This window comes from Protomyctophum bolini (assembly GCF_963924005.1).
Source record: "Protomyctophum bolini genome assembly, chromosome: 3".
NCBI classification, from domain to species: Eukaryota; Metazoa; Chordata; class Actinopteri; order Myctophiformes; family Myctophidae; genus Protomyctophum; species Protomyctophum bolini.
In genome coordinates this window covers 11,837,984-11,864,642 of record NC_137864.1, presented here as the reverse complement: position 1 = coordinate 11,864,642, position 26,659 = coordinate 11,837,984, and the positions used below count along the sequence as shown (strand labels likewise).

At 43.3% G+C, this 26,659-nt stretch overlaps 1 protein-coding gene across 1 annotated transcript; it reads right to left on the bottom strand.

Annotated features, from left to right (window-relative positions):
* Positions 1-26,659, bottom strand: wdr17 (WD repeat domain 17; the record flags this gene model as incomplete). Its single annotated transcript, XM_080758896.1, has 31 exons — positions 1-120; positions 698-795; positions 1,050-1,129; positions 1,946-2,044; positions 2,495-2,596; positions 2,951-3,053; positions 4,294-4,435; positions 4,933-5,044; positions 5,299-5,438; positions 6,036-6,135; positions 6,958-7,046; positions 7,151-7,283; positions 8,099-8,163; positions 8,998-9,153; positions 9,659-9,784; positions 10,181-10,311; positions 10,998-11,147; positions 12,748-12,834; positions 14,179-14,294; positions 17,102-17,266; positions 17,536-17,622; positions 18,114-18,196; positions 18,416-18,507; positions 19,188-19,356; positions 20,558-20,745; positions 21,366-21,488; positions 22,018-22,158; positions 23,608-23,718; positions 24,856-25,086; positions 25,402-25,585; positions 26,537-26,659. 31 exons carry the CDS (start codon positions 26,657-26,659, stop codon positions 1-3), a joined length of 3,846 nt encoding a protein of 1,281 aa, XP_080615022.1.

Sequence of the window (26,659 nt, the reverse complement as noted above, 5' to 3'; positions counted from 1 at the left end):
TCAGAAGGGGTTAATCCGGACCCCGGTCCCCAGGGGGGAGAAGGGGTTCACTTTAGCCCACATCAGAGCATCGTTGAGGGGGATGGCTGATTTACCGTCCTCCAGGAAAAACACCGGACCCTGCACATGAGCCAAAACAACAGTGGAAGTGCATTTACTGTACATCAGTACAATTTCAAGTTACTTTTTTTAGGCTTCGTCCTACTCCTCCTTGCTGAGAGCTAGGGGCCCGTAGAATGACGTGCAATGTCCCTTGCCCCACCACAGGGCGAATAGAGTGTTGCAGTCCCGCCCCCTTTCATGACGACGACTGGCCCAGGAAATAATTCCCCATGCATTTTTCCCATATAGAAATTTCAAAAAGTATTTATTTAAAGATCTGTAAGCCTCGAACAAAGCCAACTCGGATCGTGACAAATCATGACAACAAACAGGATTTTGGGCCGAACAAATAATTAGAAAGAAGAAAAAAAGGGCAGGGTACGACACTTTTTTTTGTTGTTTTAATATTTTGTTTGTTGTTTTGTCAATATCCCAGTTGGCTTTGTCCGCGGCTGTATGTATAATAGGTTGTGTACACTACAGGTTAGACAAAAATCCCTGGCTTTGCTGCCGTCTCTCTGTCACTTTGTAAACAAACCACTGTGCATGTGCGTGCATATGGTCGTGCATGAGACGGACACACGCACACACGCACCTGTATTCTGTGTCCAGTGAAACAGGACAGCTGTACATCAGAGTGGCTGGGTAGATTGGAGCCTGTCACATAGTCAGTCCCACACAACACCAACACACCTAGGCAGGCAAACAAGCAAACAAACAAACAAACACATTTAACTCACTTAATCGCTCTAATACTAGTGCCACTATTCTATGGCTGAACATTTGAAGATATTTGGTGTAGACTGTAGAGGGTCAAATATATGGGTGCCTAGTATAGAGCCCTGGGGGACTGATTGATAGCAAATTGATTGATAGCATTAATGATTGTATACAGCAATACAGGCTGAGTTTAACTGTAATAAAAATAAAAATATTAGTGTGGTTACCAGGGTCCAGTGGCTGGATTCTCTTCAGCAGACAGTTGTATTGTTCTCTTTGGTCTTCTGAAGGAACATCATACACACATCTGATGGACGGACGGACAGACAGACAGACATTCGTTTTAGTTGTGGTTTTGGCACCATCCCTGGTATCTCCACTGACATTTCAGCGTTTATGTGGTTTGTTGGAAACTGCGATTCCCAGAATTCAGCTCAGAAATAGGGCCCTACCTGCTTATTTGTTAATTTAGTTAGACTAGTCCTTACCCATTCTGAATATATGAACAGCAAATGATGTTCGCCGGATGGGGCAGTAGAGAGTACTCTCTACTGCCCCATCCGGCAGAGTCTGGCAGAGTCAGGTTAATATAAGGAAGTGTAGGCTACAGACAGACAGACAGCATGACTGACAGACATTTTTCGGTGCATTTATAGATAGATACACCATCCCGATTGGAGCCACTAGAGGCGACATGTTACGCAAATCCTAATGGTCTCCTAAGCGGGTGCCGGCGTCAGATGGAAGCTTGCGCTAACATCCTATGGTTACCAATGGCACCGCAGACGAGACTTGGTGGTGGAGGGGGCGTACCTTCAGGGCTACTCCCCCATAGCTACTGGCTACTTTAGAGTGTTGAAACCATAGACATAATAGGCACTGGATATGTCAATGCCAGATTGGTACGGGCAACTTGAACTTCACTGCAATCTACGTAATATGTGTGTGTGTGTGTGTGTGTGTGTGTGTGTGTGTGCGTGCGTGCGTGCGTGCGTGCGTGCGTGCGTGCGTGCGTGCGTGCGTGCGTGCGTGCGTGCGTGCGTGCGTGCGTGCGTGCGTGCGTGCGTGCGTGCGTGCGTTCAAATGTGTGTGTGCGTGCACGTGTGTATTTTTGGGAACATACTTGTTGTGTGTGTGTGTGCACGCCCGCCATGCGTCCAGCTCTGCTGACAGTTGTTCTATCTTCAGAGGAATACAAACCTCTCTCCTTTTCAACAGCTGGCTGAGGAACACACACGCACGCACGCATACACACACACACACACACACACACACACACACACACACACACACACACACACACACACACACGTGTTTTACAGTACCTCTGCGCTGTTTACATTTCTGACTAATAAAGTATTCAATCAATCAATCAAAAATACAGCAGTGGTTCTCAAACTTTCTTTAACTTAAAGGACCCCCACGTTTAGCATGCATTACACCACAGACCACCAAGCACCAAGAATGCACCAAGAACAAGTTTAACTCACATGTGACCAAGAATCGATGGTTGTTAAACAACTGAAGTGATATTGATGAATTCCAAATATTAAAAGTATTCTTGTATCCTGGACTTGCGTCATGACACCATAGGTAACGGACACATATGCATGTGGCATGCACGCACACACACACGTAAGCAAACATACTATAGTGACAATTGGTTGCATACCTTGTGTACTCATACAGAGCAGGCACAATGTTGAAGTATTGTCTTCTAATGGCCAGCAGAGCTCCTATGTAACCACACAGTATCAGTAACTCACTGCGAGCTCTGCACGCGCGCACACACACACACACACACACACACACACACACACACACACACACACACACACACGCACGCACGCACGCACGCACGCACGCACGCACACACACACACACACACACACACACACACACACACACACACACACACACACACACACACACACACACACACACACACACACACACACACACACACACACACACACACACAGAGAGAGAGAGAGAGAGAGGGGTTTAGATTTTGTTCAATAAATGAAGTAATATATACAGTATAGCGGTATGGCACTATAGAAATGTATAATAATAATCATAATGATAAATTATGATGTGAAAAAGAATGAAATAAGGTGGTGTATACTCAGTGAGCTTGGTCATGAGGAGGCGATCTGTTCTGATATAACTCAGCAGGTCCAGGATTGGTTGGACACTATCCACCGTCCAATCGGATCCACTCAGCTGCTCTGGGGAGGCAGGACATCAACTTGATTGGTAGTCAAGCACATTCATGGTACAACAGCACACATCCTCAGTGTTGCGTGCATTGTGGCCTCCTGGTGGTGCTATAGTAGGCCAATGTGAAAAGGGTGCTAGTTCTTCGGCCTAGTGGGAATGTGCATGCAAAAGTTCACGGAAATCACATGCTGCGTTCATGATTTGAGACATTTTGTTCAAAACGGACCAACCCTGCAAACTTTGAAAGCCAATGTCGGTGTCTCAGCCACACCTTGGGCCTGGTGGACACAATGCACACTGGGGTTTTTACAGTGTATATGAGGAGGAGACATTATTTAAGCTCTAATTTCTGCTCTTACACTTGTGTTGATCAGTGGTGTGACTATTCTCATGCCCCTGGACAGTGTTGGTGCCAAGTCTGGTGTTTTTATTTTCCTTTATTTACCCAGGGTATAGTAGCTGAGCACAAGTGCTCATTTTCAGCAACGCCCTGCACATAGAAACACACAGACAGACACACACATTAAAACCTGGGAGCTGACCAGTGTAACCACAGTCTACTACCCTCCACTGGAGCAGTTGGGGGTTCAGTGCCTTGCTCAAGGGCACTTCAGCGGTGTTGGGTGAGTGATGACCCGGGGAATCGAACCGGCCAACCTTTTCGGCAACAAGGGCGCTCCTCTAACCTTTAGGCCACCGCTGCCCAATGTCCACCATTGGTCTGCCCAGTCTGGCAATTTCAATATAGAAAGGAATGGATACATGACCAGTGACATGTCCAGGTGTGTCTTGGGATTTATTGGGAAAAATAACCATTCGACTGACTTTCAGGCTAGGAACGTAGAGCTGCAGAGCTGCAGCTTGAACACCGTCATGCCATACAGTATATTAGGCAGGACCATTTGGGAGACGGGGTTGTAACCATCTGATCAGTAGACAGGTTGCTTTAAGGATGGCCCGTTTCTAGAGCTAATGTGGGGCTCCTCACATCATCAGCCCCCTTTGTGAGGAAAAGAGGTCTTAAGTATGAGCTTCCATGAGTAATTGATTTTGACTGAAGAATGCATTAGGTACAGTACCATGGACAGCAACAGATAGAAAACATAAAATGTAAAATTAACAACAAAAGTAATGCGCATGCATCAACGGTCGCAAGCACACACGCGCAAACACATGCACGCGCGCACACACACACACACGCACACGCACACGTACGCACGCACGCACCCACACACACACAGTGTTTACCTTTGATATACTCTAAGCCTACGCAGAGAGCATTCTCTGGCTCAGGACTAAGCAGGTGGTATTTGACAGCGGTGAATAAGTCTCCTTCCAACATGGCCGCCTGCGCCAGCGCGCTACACTCCTCTGAGAGCGGGATGCCGCACTGCAATGATACAGTACACACGCACACTTCCATTAGAGACAACATGCCTAGAGGCTCCTTGGGAGCTTTAAATCAGCTATTTTTACGAATTGTCTTGTAATGAAATATATAGCGCTTAAATGAGGTGGTTAAAGAAGTACTTCAACTTTGTCAACCATATCTTTATATAATTGGTCCTCACTAGTGCTCATTATAAGATGGCACCATTTTTGTCTACTCACTCTGTGTCTCATTGGTGAGTTTTGGGCAGTTCAGACACCATCAACATTCAACAGGGAATAAGAGAAAATAAAAGATATATCTTTGTTGAAATTACTAAAACTGCCTACTGATGATGTCACTGCAGGCAGTTTTCTAAACTGTCCACATCATCCACAGAGACTCAGAGTGAGTAGACAGAAATGGTGCCGTCTTGTAATGAGCATTATTCAGGACCAATTATGTGAAGATAAGGTAGAAAATGAAGGATGTGCTCCCTTAAGTGATTTCTGACTCACCCTCTGGTGCAGAGCGTTGATGTGGGCGAGACTTCCAGTGTGAAAGGCACAGAGTTTGGCCAATAGCAGGTGGTTGTCGGGGATCATGTGGAGGAGGTCAGCTGACAGCTCCCTGGACGGGAACACACGAAGGACAAATATATATATTTTGAATTACTATGAATGGGTTGTGCAACCACCGAATCAGCTTTTTTACACTGGGAGAGGAAGTACGCCGGAAGTGTGGAAGGCACGTTACGTCACACTGCCACTCAAGTGATTACTGGCCAATCACAACACATCTTTTCCGGGACTTACAGACCTGAACTGGCGGTCTAATGATCTCACCAGCTTGTACTTCCTGGCTAATAGTTCAAATGATCTCACCAGCTTGCTGACGTCATGTACTTCCTGGCCAGTAGTTCCAGGCAGTAAGCCGTACTCTGGTTGGCTGCTTCTCCCAGGACCACGCCCACGCAGACGGCCAACTCCAACTCGTTACCGCGGATCAGACTGGACATGGCTAACTGAGGAGAGATGCACAAACACAAACAATACATGATTGGCTTCCTGGCACAGGCTGGCAGGCATAGCTTTACTGAGTTAGGGTTAAGAATACTTGTACTGAGGTTAAGGTTAGGTTTATGCATAGTTTTACTGAGTGTAAGATTAGATTCAAGAATAGTTTTACTGAGGTTAGGATTAAGGTTATGTTTAGGAATATTTTTTTACTAAGGTGAAGGTTAGGTTTAGGCATACGTAGTTTTATACTGATGTTAGGAATAAGGTTAGGTTTAGGAAAGTTTAAGCATACGTAGTTTTATACTGATGTTAGGAATAAGGTTAGGTTTAGGAATAACGGTAGTTTTACTTAGTTTACGGTTATAATTACGGTCGGTTAGGCATAGTTGCAAAAAGTCTAGGAAGGAATAACAGTCAATCACAGTGACTACTGGCCAAACACAGCGGAGCTTCCTGGATCCATATGCACGCCTCTCTCTCTCTATCTCTCTCTGCACGCACGCAAGCACGCACTCACGCACGCACGCACTCACGCACGCACTCACGCACGCACGCACTCACGCACGCACGCGCGCACGCACGCACACAATACTGTACTGTACCTCTATGTTGTCTACAGCTAGATGACAGCAGGCTGCCATCACAGAGCGGCCATCTTGGAAGTACCACTCAGCCAGTTCCTCAGACACCCTGTGGAGCAGACTGCACAACACAACACACTAGTTAGCCTGCAGTACAGCCCCTGGTCTCACCCTGTGGAGCAGACTGCACAACACAACACACTAGTTAGCCTGCAGTACAGCCCCTGGTCTCACCCTGTGGAGCAGACTGCACAACACAACACACTAGTTAGCCTGCAGTACAGCCCCTGGTCTCACCCTGTGGAGCAGACTGCACAACACAACACACTAGTTAGCCTGCAGTACAGCCCCTGGTCTCAAGAGGCCAGTGTATAGCCAAAATATGCCCTAGCATCACACAAAAGCATCAAAAACTATTCCTTATTTTTTTATTTCCACCCTACTTAAATAGTAGTATTTTTCTGAATATTTTCCTAACTTGTTGATTGTGCTGCATGGAAGCTTCTACAGAAAACACTGACTGAATCTGCAGCCTTCATCGTCACAAAATACTTTTTCTGCGCCACATTCAAACTTCACCAACAACAATACATTCTTTTGATATCGGTTCAATACTAGGTTTATGTTTCTTTCAGCATGATCAAAGGTTCAAAAAGACAGGTGCCATTAAAAACAGAATTATTTTGCTGATTTCAACACACCTGTGTGAAGCGAGAGGTGCTCATATCATCATACATCATCTCATTCTGGCCAATCACAATTTGCGTCCTCACTTCTCCGTCTTCAATGTTTGTGTTCACACAAACCCCGAAAGCTGGGCATAGGAGGGGCTAGCGCCCATCAACAATGCTATATTTGCACTTCAAAATCTAATAACCTAAAACATAAATCTAAAATCCACTGTCCAATATATTGTGTGGGTGCATGCGCGCAGCGAGTGTACCTCTGGTATTGTTGTCTGTTGTCTGCATCGTTGCTTGCATTGTTGACAGAGGAGCTCTGAGGAACATGGATGTTGCCTTCACACGCCCCCTGAGGAAGATAGCCTTCATCATTACCATCATCATCATCATCATCATCATCACCATCTCTCTCTCTCTCTCTCTCTCTCTCTCTCTCTCTCTCTCTCTCTCTACCTGTGCCACCAGCAGGGCTGCAGTCAGCTGTCCTCTGCCAGTGAAGAAGCTCACTAGTTTTTTCACGTCTCCGGTGGCGATGCAATATGGGATGACATCATCATTGTCCTCTGCCATAAGCTGGTCAGCTCTCCTGGGGGTGGAGAGAATGGAATAGAATAGAATAGAATAGAATAGAATAGAATAGAATAGAATAGAATAGATTTAATATGAAATTCGGGTCTAAAATTCAGTGAGTGCATAATTCTTTCTGCGCCATCTACGAACATATTCGGACCCCTATAGGCTATAGGGTACGGCAGGTGCTAACTACGTACATGTTCGTAGACAACCGTATACTCCATATATGAAAGAGGCGACTGTCAATTTATACCTTTTAGCATTGCTCCGGTTTCTATGCAATGCCTCCGTCCCCACCAGCTATGGGTTTTTTTCCATCCAGCTCCATTGAGCCTCCATTATAACACGATTTTCAAAGCCCTGTATCTCTAAAGCTTCGAGCGCTGTCCATGGTGAGCCGTCACGCATCCCAATGATCGTATTTAATTTGTGACTTTGTCTCGCATCGCTCCGGCCGGGCATGTAACCGTTTCTGACAAGAGGTAAACAGTGTGTGATAATGCTACTGGTCACAACTGTGCTCACAACAATAGCCCCCACCTCACTGATAACCCGGAAATGAAACGATGGCCCGTAGGCTGAGACTGAACGGCTGGCACATGTTAGCTGTGCTTATGCTATACCACCTAGCGGGCAGCGAAATAATTACATTGCAATATAAGGCATTACTTAGTCAGTTATAAAGGCAAGGTTGGAGAACTGTTCTGACGTCTGAAATGGAATAAAAAATAACTAGCACTTGTACACAACATAACTGAATTGACTAGAAAGGCTCAAACGATTCTCAATTTTATATTCAAGTTTGAAAAAAAGAAGAAAGAAAATTACCTCTGCATGAGTTTTTTCCAGTACTTCATAGAAACACCAGGGGCGACAGACAACGCCTGGTCCCACTGTGTGTGTGTGTGTGTGTGTGTGTGTGTGTGTGTGTGTGTGTGTGTGTGTGTGTGTGTGTGTGTGTGTGTGTGTGTGTGTGTGTGTGTGCGTGCGTGCGTGCGTGTGCGTGTGCGTGTGCGAGAGAGAGAGTGAGAGAGAGAGAGAGAGAAAGAGAGATTATTAAGGGACCAAGAAGTCACAAAGTGACTTTGGTCACTTGTTTTTTTCCTTCTCCTTCTTTTCCTTCCGCCAAAAATATGATATATTATTGCTGTTTTGTGAAAATTCTTCTTCTGCCTCTAATACATACATGCAGCATCATATGTCACTTTACAGTATAGTAGAGGGTCATGCCAAATTGCACTGAAAGCAGTCTTACTCCAATTGGCCAAAGGGGGGTGCTATAGCATTTATTTATTTTTTAATTTGCTTTGTTTGTACAAAATTCATGGCACTTTGACCAGTAAGCTCCGCCCTCATATTTCCGCCATTTTTAGCAGTTTGAAAAATGCTTGTACATGATTTTCTGCGTGGATTTTTAAATAATTTGCGTGAAATGTCCTACACACAATCTATGGACCATTAGCTGAAATCCCGGTTGAAAAGATGTTTGTACGTGAAAACATGAACATCGAACACACTGTAGTAATTTGGGCAATGATCCCAAAAACCAGGACACACATAATTGGTATAAAAAACACTGAATGATTTTGCTGTTTACAATGAAGTAATTGATGGGGTGTCCGTGTAGCTCAGTCAGCAGAGCTCTTGCCCTCGGACCACAAGGTTGTGTGTTCAAACCCAAGTAGCCTATACCTATACCTGTGCCAACTCCACCAAGTATATCCTACCTGTCCCAGCTCCACCATGAGTTCACAGTATCTCTGGATCTGTCCCAGTCTGAGATGGATCTGTGCTGCTTCCTTCAGTCTGTCCTCCTTACTGGGAGCTCCGATGCCTCCTCCAAACTTAGACATCTTTACTATGGTCAACTCCTGAGCCTCTGACTGGAGAGGAGAGGAGAGGAGAGGAGAGGAGAGGAGAGGAGAGGAGAGGAGAGGAGAGGAGAGGAGATTTTTGAGGGGCACTATCCCAGTTTTGTGTTTGTGTGTACCACATGTGATATACGACAATAATAGCGCCCCTCACTTCACATAAGTGTGATTATTTTTCTGGTCTTGTTGAATCTCGCCCATGCGCCAGAGCCATAGAGTAAGACAGAGTTACGACAACTCTGTTTACTTCATGGGGCCAGTCCAATGGCGGCTATTGTACATAGACTTCTGTTGGCGAATAGGGACACCAGGGGTTTACGGAATGCATTGGAGTCTATATGGGCTCGCGCGAGTGTACATGAACCACGTGACCGGGCAGTTTTCTGCCCCCCCTCAATGTCGCAACTCTGTCTTACTCTATGGCTCTGGCCCATGCCTAATCAATAAGAAGAAGAAGAATTGCAGTGATAAATAGATACATGTACAATTGTACATAATAGTTTTTCTGCAGACGTACAGTTTTAAAGCGCAGTAGGTGTTTCATATGCATCACTCCCTTTCCATAGCTAGGTGGCAGCAGAGAGTCATCCTGCCCATTGATGACTGACACCAAGTCCCACAGGTTGTTGCTTCCCCCTGGAGGCTGGAAGAGGATACACACACACAGGTGTAAAGTCACACACACACACACACACACACACACACACACACACACACACACACACACACACACACACATTCTGTGTCTTCTCTTTCAGAAGTATCCTTCTATATTTTAGCCTTTTACCAATCAAAAACTGTGGTTCTCAAATGTTTTCATGTCAAGGACCAATTTATTTAGTTATTTTGTTTATTTTTTTTGTTTAGTTATTTATTTGTTTATTCATTATTATGTGCTATACTTGGCTTTGGTACAATAGTATATCCAAACTATGATCCTATTAGGACAATGTTATATATATGGTATAGTAACCAAACTAGGATCCTACAGTATAGGATATACGACATATAAATGACATCGGTGATGTACTGTAGTTACCGAGAAGCTCTCCGATAACCAGCGTAGCTTTTTGACCCTGACGTCCGACGTCAATTTATCCAGCTCCTGCTTGATGTCCCGGGACACTTTACCACAGAGCAGGGGCGGCGAGCCAGGAACCATGGCTCTGTCTGGACAAACGTAACATTACATGATGGAATACCAGTTACTGCTCTGTCTGTAAACAAACATAATGTAACATGATAGAGTACCACTGAACCATGGCCCTAGACATGATGTGTAAGTACACCTCCTGGACATGATGTGTAAGTACACCTCCTGGACCTCATGTACTGTACGCCCTTTGTAAATGTCACTTGTATGTCACAGGGAATTATTTAACTCCAATCCACCCTTGATGCTGAGTGCCAAGCAGGGAGGCTTTGGATTCAAATTGTATAGTATATGGCATGATCCACCCCAAGGATCGCACCCTTATACCTCCCAATCTCAGGGTGGACACTTTAACTACAAGGCCACTGAGCTGGGATTCAAACCTTTTTTTTCTCCAAAAAAACCAACATATTTATTTACACATAGTACCTGAGATAAGATATACCGGTACGTATATAGTGTGAGCATATTGGCCGATGTGTATGTGTGCACACTATATAGTGTAGCCATTAGTTAAAGTGATACAATAAAAAGACGAACACACAAAAGACAAAAGTCAGTGTGTTGTACATGGGATTAACACTGTGTCTGTGTGTGTCAAACGCATAATCTACATAAAAAGACTGACACAGAGACTGGTGTAATCCACGGCTATAGCTCCATGAGGTAGAGTGAAGAAAGTGCACGTTTACTATAATCTTACCAGTGTTTCCTATGATCCTGTCCCAGGGCTGCTCAGTGAGGACATGCAGCAGCAGAGGAGAGATGAGAGGGGTCAGAGACCACAGCCGCACCGTGCTGTCTCTGCTGCAGCTGGCCATGGTGAAGGGTCGGCTGGGGTGGCACGTCAACCCTGGAGACAACATAACAATAAAGTGGCACGTCAACCCTGGAGACAACATAACAATAAAGTGGCACGTCAACCCTGGAGACAACATAACAATAAAGTGGCACGTCAACCCTGGAGACAACATAACAATAAAGTGGCACGTCAACCCTGGAGACAACATAACAATAAAGTGGCACGTCAACCCTGGAGACAACATAACAATAAAGTGGCACGTCAACCCTGGAGACAACATAACAATAAGTCAACCCTGGAGACAACATAACAATAAAGTGGCACGTCAACCCTGGAGATAACATAACAATAAGTCAACCCTGGAGACAACATAACAATAAAGTGGCACGTCAACCCTGGAGACAACATAACAATAAGTCAACCCTGGTGACAACAATAACAATAAGGTGACAGCACGTCAGCCCTGGTGACAACAATAAGGTGACAGGTCAAACCTGGACAACAACAACAACAACAACAACAACAACAACAACAACAACAAGGTGGTACAGAGTTCAGTGATTTCCACATTTTTACATTTCATAATGTAGGCTACCTGCAGTTTGATATCATTGCTGTCGTACAGAAACCTCTTAGCTCCGTATTTTAACGTGATGTGTTTGGAGCTCTTTTTTTTATCTGGAAAAGTGTGGACACATGAGGTTTCCACCTGACAGAGCCGATGTGCATTGGATCAGGATTTCTCAACGTGGGTGCCGTGACGCAAGTCCAAGGGTGCCTCAGAATACTTTAATGTCTAAACTTTGTGAAACAGACCTTCACTCTACTTTGGCTAATGTTCCCTCCAGATTAGGAATGCTGAGGTTTAAGTGGTTAAACGCCAAACGTCATTTTCAATCTCTCCTAATAATGTAAACAAATATTCTCCTTGTGACCTAGGGGAAAAGATGTACGAATTGATATAGTGTATATGACATACATGTAAATTAAAGTGCCGTAAACAAAATGTAATTCAGGGGTGCCGTGTGTGTGAAGAAGTTATTTCCAGGGTTGCTCTGAGTCCAAAATGTTTGAGAACCACTGCATTATATCACAGACCCACATTAGAACCACTGCATTATATCACAGACCCACATTAGAACCACTGCATTATATCACAGACCCACATTAGAACCACTGCATTATATCACAGACCCACATTAGAACCACTGCATTATATCACAGACCCACATTAGAACCACTGCATTATATCACAGACCCACATTAGAACCACTGCATTATATCACAGACCCACATTAGAACCACTGCATTATATCACAGACCCACATTAGAACCACTGCATTATATCACAGACCCACATTAGAACCACTGCATTATATCACAGACCCACATTAGAATCCAAACCATTCATTTTCTTTCATCTCTGCGACCCCAATCTACACTGCAGCCTTTTATCTGTTTTGTGTCTTTTATGTGTCTTAATCTGTCTTTAGTTTTATTAAATCTTATTCAATTATTTATTTGTACTGTTACAGACCTTAACGGTCTATAACACATAACAATATAGACACAAATAAGGATTAAAGGGATACATTGGGACCTGTACTGACTGTACTACCCTGTACTGTTAACAGTACTGGTACATTCTCACCATAAACATCAGCTCCATGATCGAACACCGTGTCTAGACATGTTCCATCTCTGGTGTCCCACACTCTGATGGTGTAATCCCAGGACCCTGAAACACATCAGAGCATCACTGTTCATTTAACTCAGAAGAGTGCACACATGGAACCAAATAACTAAATCAAGTTACTATTACTGTCGGCATCATCAGCCAGATCGAGCGCGGGAATCTATCCCCGTTTCGCAATGCGCTAAATACATGATTTGAACATGCTGAACATTTGACATCTAAGGTCGCATTCACACCAGCATGCTATAGGCCTACTGTGATTAAAATGAATCCTGCTGCGTATTGTCGGAAAGTGTGCTTCGTTTGGCAGGTGTGAATTAAGGCTCAATCAAATCCTGATGCGCATCAAAGAACTGCATTCTACTTCGCCAAAAAACGGGGGTTTCATTTCGCTTCCAAGCACACCTGACTACGATTCACTGCAGACTGTGTGAATGCAATCACATCAAATAAAGAAAATGTAAAACGCAAACCTTTGTATATTGTATGTACAACTGATGTCATAAATGACAGAGACAAATCAACTAACTGACTAACTAACTAACTAAGCAAACAATGTGGCGGATGAATGAGGAGTAAACACAGTTGGAGACGGAGAAGGCATATTTTACGCAACGCAAACATGTCCCGTTACCGTGGATAGACGTGGTCCAATAAGGAGACCGAAGCCCTCATCGAAATTAATATTGCTTAAGGAAATACATAAAAACACATAGTGTACAGAATATTCTGTCTGTCTGTGCATAAACATGGAGGGCTGTCACTGTGAGTCTGGATCCGAGTAGAGACTTAATTTCTTCATCTTGTGTAAATTAAATACTTCAAAATGAAACACGTTTAGCTCAGCATGATCTATAAACTTTATAGCTAACATGGAATATGCATAATAATTGTATATGGTGATCGGATTGGATCATCATGATGCGGTTTACACAGCCTTGATGTGGTTTACACAGCCAGCGTGAAGGCAAACGCAGCAAATTAAATATGCAATAATGATGCAACTTCTCCGCCAATTCGCATCGAGTCTATAGAAGTAGAAGTGTGAATGCGACCTAAGTTAAGGCCCAATATTGGGCTTGCTGGATGCATGTTCCAACCCCTAGTATGTCTGTCAGAAGCCGTTGAGGGGTGATTTCACCCGAGTGCCCAGTTGGAAGGGTAAGGTCTGATAATGACCATACAGATTCAATTCCGTGAACCCTGGCATCCCAATTTTGGGCATGACTGAAATTGTATGAAATATCAGAGCCAAAAAATAGTCGAGCTACGAGCTCAAACTACGTTGCGTATATCTGCTATTTTAGGAAAATAAAAGAATAGTGAATAGTGGTTAATTGTTAATAGTGGTGAAGTGGTTAATGTGTGGTTCTGCAGCAGCCTTACCTGAGGTGAGTAGATATGGGATCTCTGTGTTCCACAACAACCCTCTGACCGGAGCTGTGTGACCACTCAATACGTTTATACACGCATCCTGTGTGTAGTCCCAGATACGCACCGTACTGAAGGACAGGACAGGACAGGACAGGACAGGACAGGACAGGACAGGACAGGACAGGACAGGACAGATGGTAATGGGATGGGAGAAGATAAGTTATACAGCCACAAAATGCAGGAAAAGGGAAATGTTTCAACAGACAAAATGCACGACTTAGTTTTATATCCTGTTTCAATACAGTAACCATTTATAACAAATGTGGCAATAAAAAAGGTGTGACACCAGTGGGGAAACCATCACCGCAATTAGACTATCATCACAATGAGTCCGTCCTATTTTTCAAGGTGCTTCCATTGACTTTGGACATGAGGGGTTGTGGGCAAAAGAGAAACCTCTTTCTTGACAGAATGTGGAAAAGAGAAACCCCATTCCTGTGTGTGGTGAAAAAAACAAAACAAAAAAAACAGAACAATGGGAGAGGCAATGACAATGCACAGTATATGCTATCAGGGGGGCAGTGGGACAGCGGATGGTACAGCAAAGGGAGGTTGTGACAGAAAGAATCATTGACGTCTTGACGCAATCAGTATATGTATATAGAGTCTGTCACTCTTTTTGAGTGACAGAAGGGGGGAGGATAGCATAAGGTCAAATTAATAATTTTGTTTATTTAGAGGGAACATGCAATACATTTTGAACTTGTGACTTATAATTGCTTGGAGAAATGACTTTTTGTCAACAAATGTGCAGTCTAATTTAGGATGCATTATTCACATATAGGAGTAATTTGGGTTGTTCTACGAAACAACCATGGCATTAATAAGGGGAACGGAAAATGAGACTACATTGTTAAAGTTACTAGGAGTTGGCAAGATAAAAGGTACATCACAATAAGAATAATTTGATTTTAATATGAGTGGAGTATAATATGAGTATTTATTTAGGACTTTGGGAGTAACACTGAATGGTCTACTAACTGAACTAATAGTTCAATGCATGGGTGTGTTTTTGCAAAAGGATGTTTAATCTTGGTGTGGAGTTGATTCATATTTCCAACAGGAAGCTGAGGGAGAGAAAGTTGCAGTTACAGCATCTTGGAGTAGGCGAGGGTGTGCCAGCGAACATCTGAGATCATGTCCTATCAGAGGCTGTCTGTCTACTTCTGCGCTACTCCAGGTCGAGTCGTGATTATCAGCTCTACAACAGCTATCCTGTGTACAACAGTGGTCCACATCACCGACAGCGGCTAAGCGGTTAATCAGAAGACTTCGTCAATACTACATCATCGATGGGATATCAATCTTCAGTCCATCTTCATGTCACGTCTACAAGAAGTGCTCTGCTACACTTTAGCGGTGTCATGACTGAGGCTGGTATACAGTCGTATAGTCAAAACCGATTTCTGATTGCTCAGAAATAGGTGATCCTACATGGAAGAAGAGTATTCGGTCCTGAGGAATGCTGGTACAGCCATCCTTTGCGCAAAATGCCCTTGTGACCAAAATGAAGATCGTTGCCATTCCTGTTGATTACTGGGATGTACAAGACAGTCCAAAGCCAGGATTCATCTGCGTTTATATTTTAGTCGAAAAGAAAAGGAGTCTATGCGCGTGAACCGTCATCGCAGGAAATTTCATTGAGCTTTTGGAAAAGAGAAGGAGAAAGAAAATATGTCGATACTGGATTGTTATGATTTTGTGTTTATGTTTTCATATGTTGTTTCGAATTTGCTGGTACAAGGGATTATTGACTTTAGATATGTTTGCTTTGAATGTATTTACTTTTCAAATCCACAGGTGTGACTTCTTGAATCATGACGGATGTTGTGTTTCTATTTTTCGAGGTTTAATTGTACTCCAGCTTTCAAGTAGATCTGGTAATTCTTGATGTGTCATTCGAGGTTAACTTCGAGGGTATTTTCAGTCATCATTCATGGAAGGGGGGTACAAACTGTTTATTTTTTTATTTGTACATGTTCAGTTTGATAATTGTGTAGGTATTACAGGTGCCAAGGGAGGAGGCTAGGACTTGTATACCCATTTTTACATATGATTTGGTGTTTGGGGAAGATGTCTGATTCGGTATTTTATTATTACTGTTATTACTATTACCATTAGTAGTATTTTGTTGGTTCATACTTCATATACTTCATATAGTTCGACAGTCAGTTTGGTCTGTTTGAAAGGGAGGGGGGTAGGTCATGCAAAGTTCTACCAAATTGGGGTTGTTTACTATAAAGATATTTTTGGGGGATTTTAAGGTTAAAAGGGAGGACCTGTTTTTTTTGGGTTCATTTATTTAGTGGTTTATGGAGTTTGTACAACCCTATGCACATACAAAAAAGAAGGAAAACAAGAAAAAAATAATCTTAAAGTACCACTTCACCACTTTTCTTATCTTCATATAATTGGTCTTCACTAATGGTATGATAAAATACCAATATTCTTTCCTACTCGATCATAGGAGGGCTGTGGGCAGTTCAGAAACCCGTACATCGTTTTTTCCAGGAATAGAAAGCCTGCAGTTTCTATTAGCTTAGATTCCCCATTGATGATGTCACTGGTGGACGGGTCAAAATGGGTCATATCGTGGAATAGGCCTTTACTGGTTAATTAATTGCATATTTTTTAGTAAGTTTAGATTACGTGGAGTCAAGTTTTTTAACTGGTCCTGAATTTGCTCAAAAACTAAAATCTTTCTTTTTGTACTGTACTGTACTGTTTAAGGTTACAGATTTGCAGGTAAAGAGTAAGAAAAAGTAAAAGTACTGTTGTGTACAGCAATACAAGGCAAAAGAAAAACCTAAATTAACTTGTCCTTGGCATGAAACAGTTTGAGAAGAAGTGTGAGAGCCAGAGTGGCTCTTCTTACCCATCATCAGATCCAGAACACAGGATTCCTTCTCTGAGAGGAGACCAGCGGACATGGAACACCTTGGCCAGGTGACCTGTGAACACTTTGAGAGGCTGGTCTGAACTGGTGGCCAGATAGTAAACACGCACGTTCTTATCCTCACAGCCTGTAGCTATCATGTCCCTACAGGAACGCACACACCACACCCACACACACACACACACACACACACACACACACACACACACACACACACACACACACACACACACATACATACAGCATTTTTATATGAAAGATCTTTACATATATACTATATTTGAATTAAAGGTTTTATCAAAATAATTGGTTAGATGTGCAGACAGACAGACAGACAGACAGACAGACAGACAGACAGACAGACAGACAGTCAGACAGACAGACAGACAGACAGACAGACAGACAACACATACTTGTTATTCTGGCTCCAGTCGCAGCCAAACACTGCAGCAGGATGTTTATATTTGTGAAGGACTTTCCCGTCAATGTTCCTGATGATACTGCAAACAATACAACAATATGCTGATGATACTGCAAACAATACGGGAATACAATATGCTGATGGTACTGCAAACAATACGAGAATACAATATGCTGATGTTACTGCAAACAATAGGCCTACAACAATACAATATGCTGATGGTACTGCAAACAATATTACAATACAATATGTTGATGGTACTGCAAACAATACGACAATATGCTGATGGTACTGCAAACAATAGGCCTACAACAATACAATATGATACTGTAACCAAACAATATGATATCAATGAGACTTAAAACGTTCATGCATTGTCTAGTAATTATAATAATTTACACCCCTCCCAACAAAAAGAAGAAGAAAATATTGAATTAAATTATCAGTCTTCCTTGGATAAAAAGAAAAAACCCTGCAGTGACTACACGGAACCACCTTTAGACTGAAATGTGTTGAAACATTCAGACTTTAGACATAAACTAACGTCTACCAGAGAAGAAGGTTACTGACCAAAATCCATCTCCACTACAGGTAGCGATCCTCTTTGAGTCCTTATGGCTCCACGCTATGCAGAAGATACCACTTTGACCATGCTGGGGGAGAGAGAGAGAGAGCACCAAGTGCACATTTCAAGTCGTACAATTGGATTGGCTTATACAAACTCGCTTCAGACTGTTCTAGAGAAACTCTGAAATCCGTTCAGAATGACGTGCAGGGACATCACACACACCACTTTACACATTAACCTGCCTGTGGGTGCTGTAACTCAGAGAGTGTACGAATGGAACCAAATGGATGTACAGTAAACAGACCTCGTTGAAGCGAGTGATCATCTTTCCTTTCTTCACATCCCAGATGAACGCTCCGTTACGAGACGTGGCCCCTGCTATGCAGTTCAGATCTCCTTCACACAACGTACACATACACAGAGGAGAGGAGAGGAGAGGAGAGGAGAGGAGAGGAGAGGAGAGGAGAGGAGAGGAGAGGAGAGGAGAGGATTAATCGCTATAGGTTAAACTTGGTAGAGAGGGCAGCCTTAAAGAACTGCAGTTAAATGTTTGCATACACAATTTCAACAAAAACACACATGCTACACTGTATGTGCACTTTCCACCATGGACAGCTCAAAATAGAAAACAAATCGTAAACAATTCCACTTAAATTAAATTAACTAGAGCAGTGCCCTGTTGGAGCCTCTACAGCGGTGCTCGTTGGGCACTGGCCTACTTGGAACGATGCAAGTTGGAAATTAATACCCTTATGTCTGTGTCCTTATATGCCCAAATATGGAGTCTATGCAGACGTCAGAATGATGTCAGAACAGGCTAGCTCCATATATGGACACTGGGCACAGGCCTTTTGGGGCAGTTCTGGACAACCGTGGGTCCGACACACTGGACACTGCACTCCCTTTGCTGGTGTGGAACGCAGGTGTTAAATTTGATTACAACCGTACACACAGTGTGTGTGTGTGTGTGTGTGTGTGTGTGTGTGTGTGTGTGTGTGTGTGTGTGTGTGTGTGTGTGTGTGCGTGCGTGCGTGTGTGTGCGTGTGCGTGTGCGTGTGCGTGTGTGTGTTTCATACCAGGTGCCCAAGACAGAGAGTACACCACTCCTTCATTCCCCGGGGAGGTGTATACCGCTGTGAGGGTGTTGGTGTCCCACACTTTAATGGTCCCATCGAAGCTGGCTGTGGCCAGAAGGTTGGGGTCGTCTGGCTTAAATTTACAGTCAAAGATTGTCTCCACATGACCCTGGAGAGAGAGAGACACGACACACTCAGTGGTAATGAAACATACCTGTACTATGAACACTGTGAAATCCAGAGGCCAGGGCCCTGCATGTCTTCTATAAGGATGCCTCTAAGGGGCAGGCAGCATTATAGGCTTTATAGCAGCCATATTGGACAGAAATTGGGGCCTCTTCGTTACTTCCTTCATGTATTACCAAATACCAATGATAAGTCTATGTTCCATTGAGTGTAGGCTGGTCGGGGGGGTAGGACCAAGGGATTTGGGATTTGTTTATAAACATTTTGGTATTTGTTTATAAACATTTGTGATTTGTTTATAAACATTTGTGATTTGTTTATAAACATTTTGGGATTTGTTTATAAACATTTGGGATTTGTTTACAAACATTTGGGATTTGTTTATAAACATTTGGGATTTGTAAGTCTCATGGGGGGGGTAGGACCACTACCAGTTGACCTGTAGTAAGTCTCATGGTCGGGGGGGTAGGACCAAGGGATTTGGGATTTGTTTATAAACATTTTGGTATTTGTTTATAAACATTTGTGATTTGTTTATAAACATTTGTGATTTGTTTATAAACATTTTGGGATTTGTTTATAAACATTTGGGATTTGTTTACAAACATTTGGGATTTGTTTATAAACATTTGGGATTTGTAAGTCTCATGGGGGGGGGGGGGGGTAGGACCACTACCAGTTGACCTGTAGTAAGTCTCATGGTCGGGGGGGTAGGACCAAGTCTCATGGGATTTGGGATTTGTTTATAAACATTTTGGTATTTGTTTATAAACATTTGGGATTTGTTTATAAACATTTGGGATTTGTTTATAAACATTTGGGATTTGTTTATAAACATATGTGGCCCCCACCTAGCTTCTTAATTTTGATCTCAAAGTGCACCAGATTGAAGCATTTTCATGGCAAATTTACAATTTTTATCCAGCGTGGCAAAGCAGGAGGGGGGGGGGCTCTGTATAATATGTTGCCTAGGGCCTCAAAAGGCCTAGAACCGGCACTGAGTGTAGCACAGGGGAAACACCTGGCTCTGTGTGTGCCCCCGTGATGTCATGTGGCAGACTTTTTATGTTTGCTTTAGGTGCCCCTCACTCAATATCATGTGCAATTTAATAAAATGTACAACAACAAAACAAGGGATGAGCAAAAACATTACAATATTACATATTTAAATATGTAGACTATACCAAGTCTCGCAGAAAGTCCCATTTCTTGGCTCCCATGTCGTAGAGGCCAACGCCTCCGTCCATGAAGCAGCACACAGCGTGTCCGGGAGGCAGAGAGAAGCACTGGTTCTGGGACAGAGTGGGAGGAGGGACCGCCTCACTGGTGGAGCTGGTGTACTGGCTCTTACTGGGAGAGCTGGAACCCACAGCTAAGAGAAAGACCACCCATGTACATTCAATTAAGTTTAATTAACCCATTCAAACCTTACTGGGAGAGCTAACCCATGTAAGAGAAAAGAGCACACATTCATGCAATTAGCCCAGTGGATTTCAAGTCAAGGTCCATTATATTTATTCGGCATTTGAGCCACGGACCGCCATTTGATGAGATTCAGCCTCTGAGATTTTGTTGTCATTGAATAAGATTTGATCAACAGTTCTAAATCGGACTCTTAATGGTAAACGGTGCCTTTATATGCCTTCATCCAAAGCACTGTGCATTTCATTTACCCAATTTACACTGACGGCAGAGGAAACCATGCAAGGCACCATTCTGCTCATCGGGAGCATTTATGGGTTCAGTGTCCTTCTCAAGGACACTGGAGCCACTCTACCTCCTGAGCCACTACCGCCCCAATTACTAAATGCAGGGAACATGCTTACATTGCATCCATTTCTGCATACTTGGATTTAAGCACATACACCACCTTTCTATAGGACACACTCACATAAAACATCTTAGGCTAAAAGGATAACATTCACAATTGGTCCCGGGGACTTGTTTCCATTGTGGTCCTTATACAGTATGTTCAACACATGCATGCATCACCTTTCTTGGCAGGAGGGGAGTTGAGGACATGCAGGGCGTGGAAGCCTGTCTTCTTCAGTTTGAAGTTATCCAGAGGAGTGGAGCGAGACACATTCCACATCCTTAATACTCCAACCTGGGAGTCTGAAACACACACACACACACACACACACACACACACGCACACACACACACACACACACACACACACACACACACACACACACACACACACACACACACACACACACACACACACACACACTCTTACAGTTTAGTACAATATGGATTTGGATTACAGACGACAAATATTAGTTCTCCAGTGGTTCGATCCCCGGCCGGGTCATACCAAAGACCCAGTGCCTCCCTGCTTGGCACTCGATCAGTATCAAGAGTTAGGTTGAAGTTCACCCAGTTGTTAATGCGTGAGGGGTTATAAGCCATATCTCCAAAACCGTTTTTCTTCGCATTTTTAGACGGCCCTTTAGACGAATATTAGACCAAAAAAATGCTCAGTGTGATGTATCAGTTCATCATTCATTAATCATAAACCCCCCAGAGGGGTGCCAGGCCAGACACAAAGTCTGTAACTCTTAGAGTGTGCAGATGGAACCAAATGGACCCTCTACGGTACTGGTCCATTTGGTTCCATTTGACGGAACAGCTCACGTACCTCCAGTGATGAACATGCCCGGTGCAGAGGGCACCCAGGCCAGACACTGGACCGAGGCGGCAGCCGAAGGGAAGCTGAAGGACGTGATACAGGTCAACGCCTCACTGTCCACCAGCCTGATGCCATTGTGCAGGTTAGACACTGGACGGAGGGACAGACAGACAGACAGACAGACAGACAGACAGACAGACAGACAGACAGACAGACAGACAGACAGACAGACAGACAGACAGACAGACAGACAGACAGACAGACAGTACATCCCAGTAAATACTTGTATCCCAGTAAATACTTGCATCCTTTCTTTTCAAAATCTTTTTATTAAAGTTTTTGTGACACACCCAGGGGCAAGTATTAAACAGAGACATATCAAATACGAAAATAAAAATAAATCCCCTATCCCACCCACCCACCCCCCACCCACAATCCCAAGGATAGTCGGAAAAACAGTCAAAATGAAATACATAAATCTACACATACACGAAATACATGCATACATAATTACAAAAATAAAAATAAAAAATAAAGCAGATTTTTAATAGTAGAGCAGAATTTGTTTCGGTTGTGGTTTGGCGTTGGCCGAGGCATAGGCACGGCACACTATACAGTTTGTGTGTTGTGGTAGAATGTCAGAAACGGACCCCAGGTTTTGTAAAACTTTTTTTCAGAGCCGGCAATTGAAAACCTTAACATCTCCAACTCGAGACAGGACATTATATCACAAAGCCACTGACGGAGCACGGGCGGGGCAGCATCCTTCCATTTGAGCAGAATGGCACGCCTAGCGAGCAATAAGGCAAAGTCGACCATACGACACTCTATGCGTGTTAGAGGAAGGTCATCTCTTCCAGCAGTGAGAGCCATTAAGGGATCTGGGTCTAGATTTTGGTGTAGAATGTTGGACATTGAAGTATTGAACACATTCCCCCAAAATGGTTGTAATTTTGGACACATCCAATACTGGTGGAACAAAGTTGCATCACCGCTCTTGCACTTAACCCATTCTGACCTGAGATCGGATTCATACGAGGTTTCCACTGGACACACACTGGTCTGATTAACCCATTCTGACCTGAGATCAGATTCTAAAAATGTCAGTCGCTCTTCGATTTTTCAAAAATAGCAGACCTACAAGCTCGTAGCGCGCCACTCGGTGGCGCGCTATGAGCTTGTAGATCTGCTATTTTTCAATAGCTAAAGCATAACATGATGCTAACACCAAAATGGGTGCCCGGTCAGAATGGGTTAAACTTAGTCATTGGGTCAAAAGACAGAAATTCATCAATAGGGTTAGCATTAAGCTTATTAGGGAAGCCAGGTAATATAGAGCTCACATAATGCCGGGCCTGCAGAAATCTGTAGAAGTGTGGTCTAGGTAGACTATATTTCTTTGAAATTTGATCAAAGGATGCAAACCTCCCTTCTATAAATAGGTCTTTAAACCATTTGATGCCCTTTCCATGCCAACTCTGAAAGGTCATGTCTTGCATTGATGGAACAAAAAGGTGGTTGGAAGCCACAGGACTGACCAGGGAGAGGTCTCTATAATTATAAGTCTGAACTGGGCCCACACTAATACTTGCATCCTACCCAGTAAATAGTCAGTGGACAGAGGGTCCCATTCCAGAGCAGTAACGGGGTCTTCTTCGTCTGTTCCCTCTAGAGACTCTGGACGGAGCACATGCTTCTGGCTCTTACAGCCTGCAAAGACAACAAAAAACACACCCGTGTGAAGTAAGTGAGGGGCGCTTTAGAAACCCTTATCATCTTACATCATCGCGATATCATAACATAACATGCATATGCCGATTTGATCAGTATAACAGACATCTGTATAAACTCTGTTCATTGTTAATGGCATTTAATGTTTGTGTTAGTGACAAAACAAACATTATATTCTGTCCATTGTCAATGGCGTTTTTAATGTTTGTCTAGACGAGACAAACATTAAACCTGTAGGGCTAGCGCCACCTCAACAAACAACAACAACACACATTGTGTTATACCTTAATTTACACACAAGGATTTGGATCTGAAATAAATGGTATTCCACAAAAAAGCTGAATGGAAGATAAATGTCTGCACAGTAAAATCCCAGTGTTAACTTAAGAGTGTATACAGTAGCTATACACATTTTCATTCATTCAAACCATTATTTATTCTCGAAAGACACTGAGGATAATAAACAGAAACAGAACAGAACAGAAAAGAAACATTTGCTGATGTAATACATGTTTAAAAACATTTAAGGGGCTAAGTCTGCAATCAAAGATTTAAATTGACCGTATGCTATGGGAGAACAGATCTTTAATTTAAGTTGTAGGTCATTTGTAAAACAATTCACTAAAATGTATTTCATTTAGCTGTGCAGTAAAAATGCCCATTCCGAGTATCGGAATTCCACTCTGTTCTTTTTCCCCAATTAGACCTGGGAAGCATCTGTGTCATTTTGCTTGATGTTGCTATGTACTGTATATAGCAACACAACACTTATCAGAAAAATTAGGTTAGGATATAAAAGCCATTTTTAAAATGGCCTCTGGTCTAAATGGGTTAAAATGACTTATGTATAGCCTATTTATAGTTATTGTGCATGCTTGTGGACAGGCTTTTATAGGATATGATGGATGGATTTTATTTGTGGATGCAGCTGCACTTTTCTGTGCCTTTCATTTTCAACAGATGCAACAACATAATTGTGCATATGGGTTTGTGTGTGCTAGCTATAGCATACTGTATGTATACAAAAGTGAAACATGAATCTATGGCCCACACCAAAGGACACAGACTGATACTTTTCATTTTGTTTGTATTCCTGTGTGTCTGTCCAGGTTTTACCTGGCTGAATGATAGACAGACTACCGTCTGTGTGTCCAAACACCAGCTTCCCTCTCTTGGCAGGGTGCCACCTGAACAGGCAGATGTCAGAGAGGAAGGAGTGGGCCTCCTTGTGCACCGTGACCCCCGGGTCGGGACCCCCGTACACCCACACGTACAAGGGTCCACGAAGGGACACGAACGCCACCCCGTCTGCAGAGTGCCAACACCAGCTGACTGAAGCAGGGATTCCTAGGAGAGGAGAGGAGAGGAGAGGAGAGGAGAGGAGAGGAGAGGAGAGGAGAGGAGAGGAGAGGAGAGGAGAGGAGAGGAGAGGAGAGGAGAGGAGAGGAGAGGAGAGGAGAGGAGAGGAGAGGAGAGGAGAGGAGAGGAGAGGAGAGGAGAGGGGAGGGGGTAGTATAGCTTTAGTATTTTCCAGTGTATCTCTAATCAGTATACCTTTAGTGATGTCCAGTGCATCTCTAATCAGAATCTTTAGTATTGTCCAGTGCATCTCTAGTCAGAATCTTTAGTATTGTCCAGTGCATCTCTAGTCAGACTCAGCACCTTTAGTGTTGTCCAGTCGTGCGACAGCCTTCTGCTCGGCAACGTTCCAGATGATGAGCAGGTTGTCTGCGGAGGCCGAGGCGAACAGGTCCAGGTTGTCAGGACACCAGCTGATGGCTGTGATGGTCTTCTTATGTTCTGACATGATGGAGCGCAGCTTGAACTCATTGTACTGTTGGTCCAACTGAGAGACAAGAGACACGTGGTTTAAACTCAATGTACTGCTGGTCCAACTGAGAGATAACAAGAGACACGTGGTATCAATGTACTGCTGGTCCAAATGAGAGATAACAAGAGACACGTGGTTTAAACTCAATGTACTGCTGGTCCAAATGAGAGACAAGAGACACATGGTTTAAACTCAATGTACTGCTGGTCCAAATGAGAGACAAGAGACACGTGGTTTAAACTCAATGTACTGCTGGTCCAAATGAGAGATAACAAGAGACACGTGGTTTAAACTCAATGTACTGCTGGTCCAAATGAGAGATAACAAGAGACACGTGGTTTAAACTCAATGTACTGCTGGTCCAAATGAGAGATAACAAGAGACACGTGGTTTAAACTCAATGTACTGCTGGTCCAAATGAGAGATAACAAGAGACACGTGGTTTAAACTCAATGTACTGCTGGTCCAAATGAGAGATAACAAGAGACACATGGTTTAAACTCAATGTACTGCTGGTCCAAATGAGAGATAACAAGAGACACGTGGTTTAAACTCAATGTACTGCTGGTCCAACTGAGAGATAACAAGAGACACATGGTTTAAACTCAATGTACTGCTGGTCCAAATGAGAGATAACAAGAGACACGTGGTTTAAACTCAATGTACTGCTGGTCCAAATGAGAGATAACAAGAGACACGTGGTTTAAACTCAATGTACTGCTGGTCCAACTGAGAGATAACAAGAGACACGTGGTTTAAACTCAATGTACTGCTGGTCCAAATGAGAGATAACAAGAGACACTTTTTAACACTGTTACTGAAGACACTATAGCAATGATTACTAAAACAATATAGAGCTACTGTATAACACTGTTAAAAACAGTTTATAGCAATGATTACTATTACAATATGGAGCTATTTAACACTTAAACATACAGTAGTAACATTACGTATACTGTAGATTACCTGGTAGATGTATATAGCCAGAGTAGCGCAGTAGGCAAAGCGGTCTCCGCTGGCTGCACACACATCTTTGTTCCAGGGCTGACAGCCTGCAGCCAGCAGGCCTACCTGTTTCACCTGAGACAT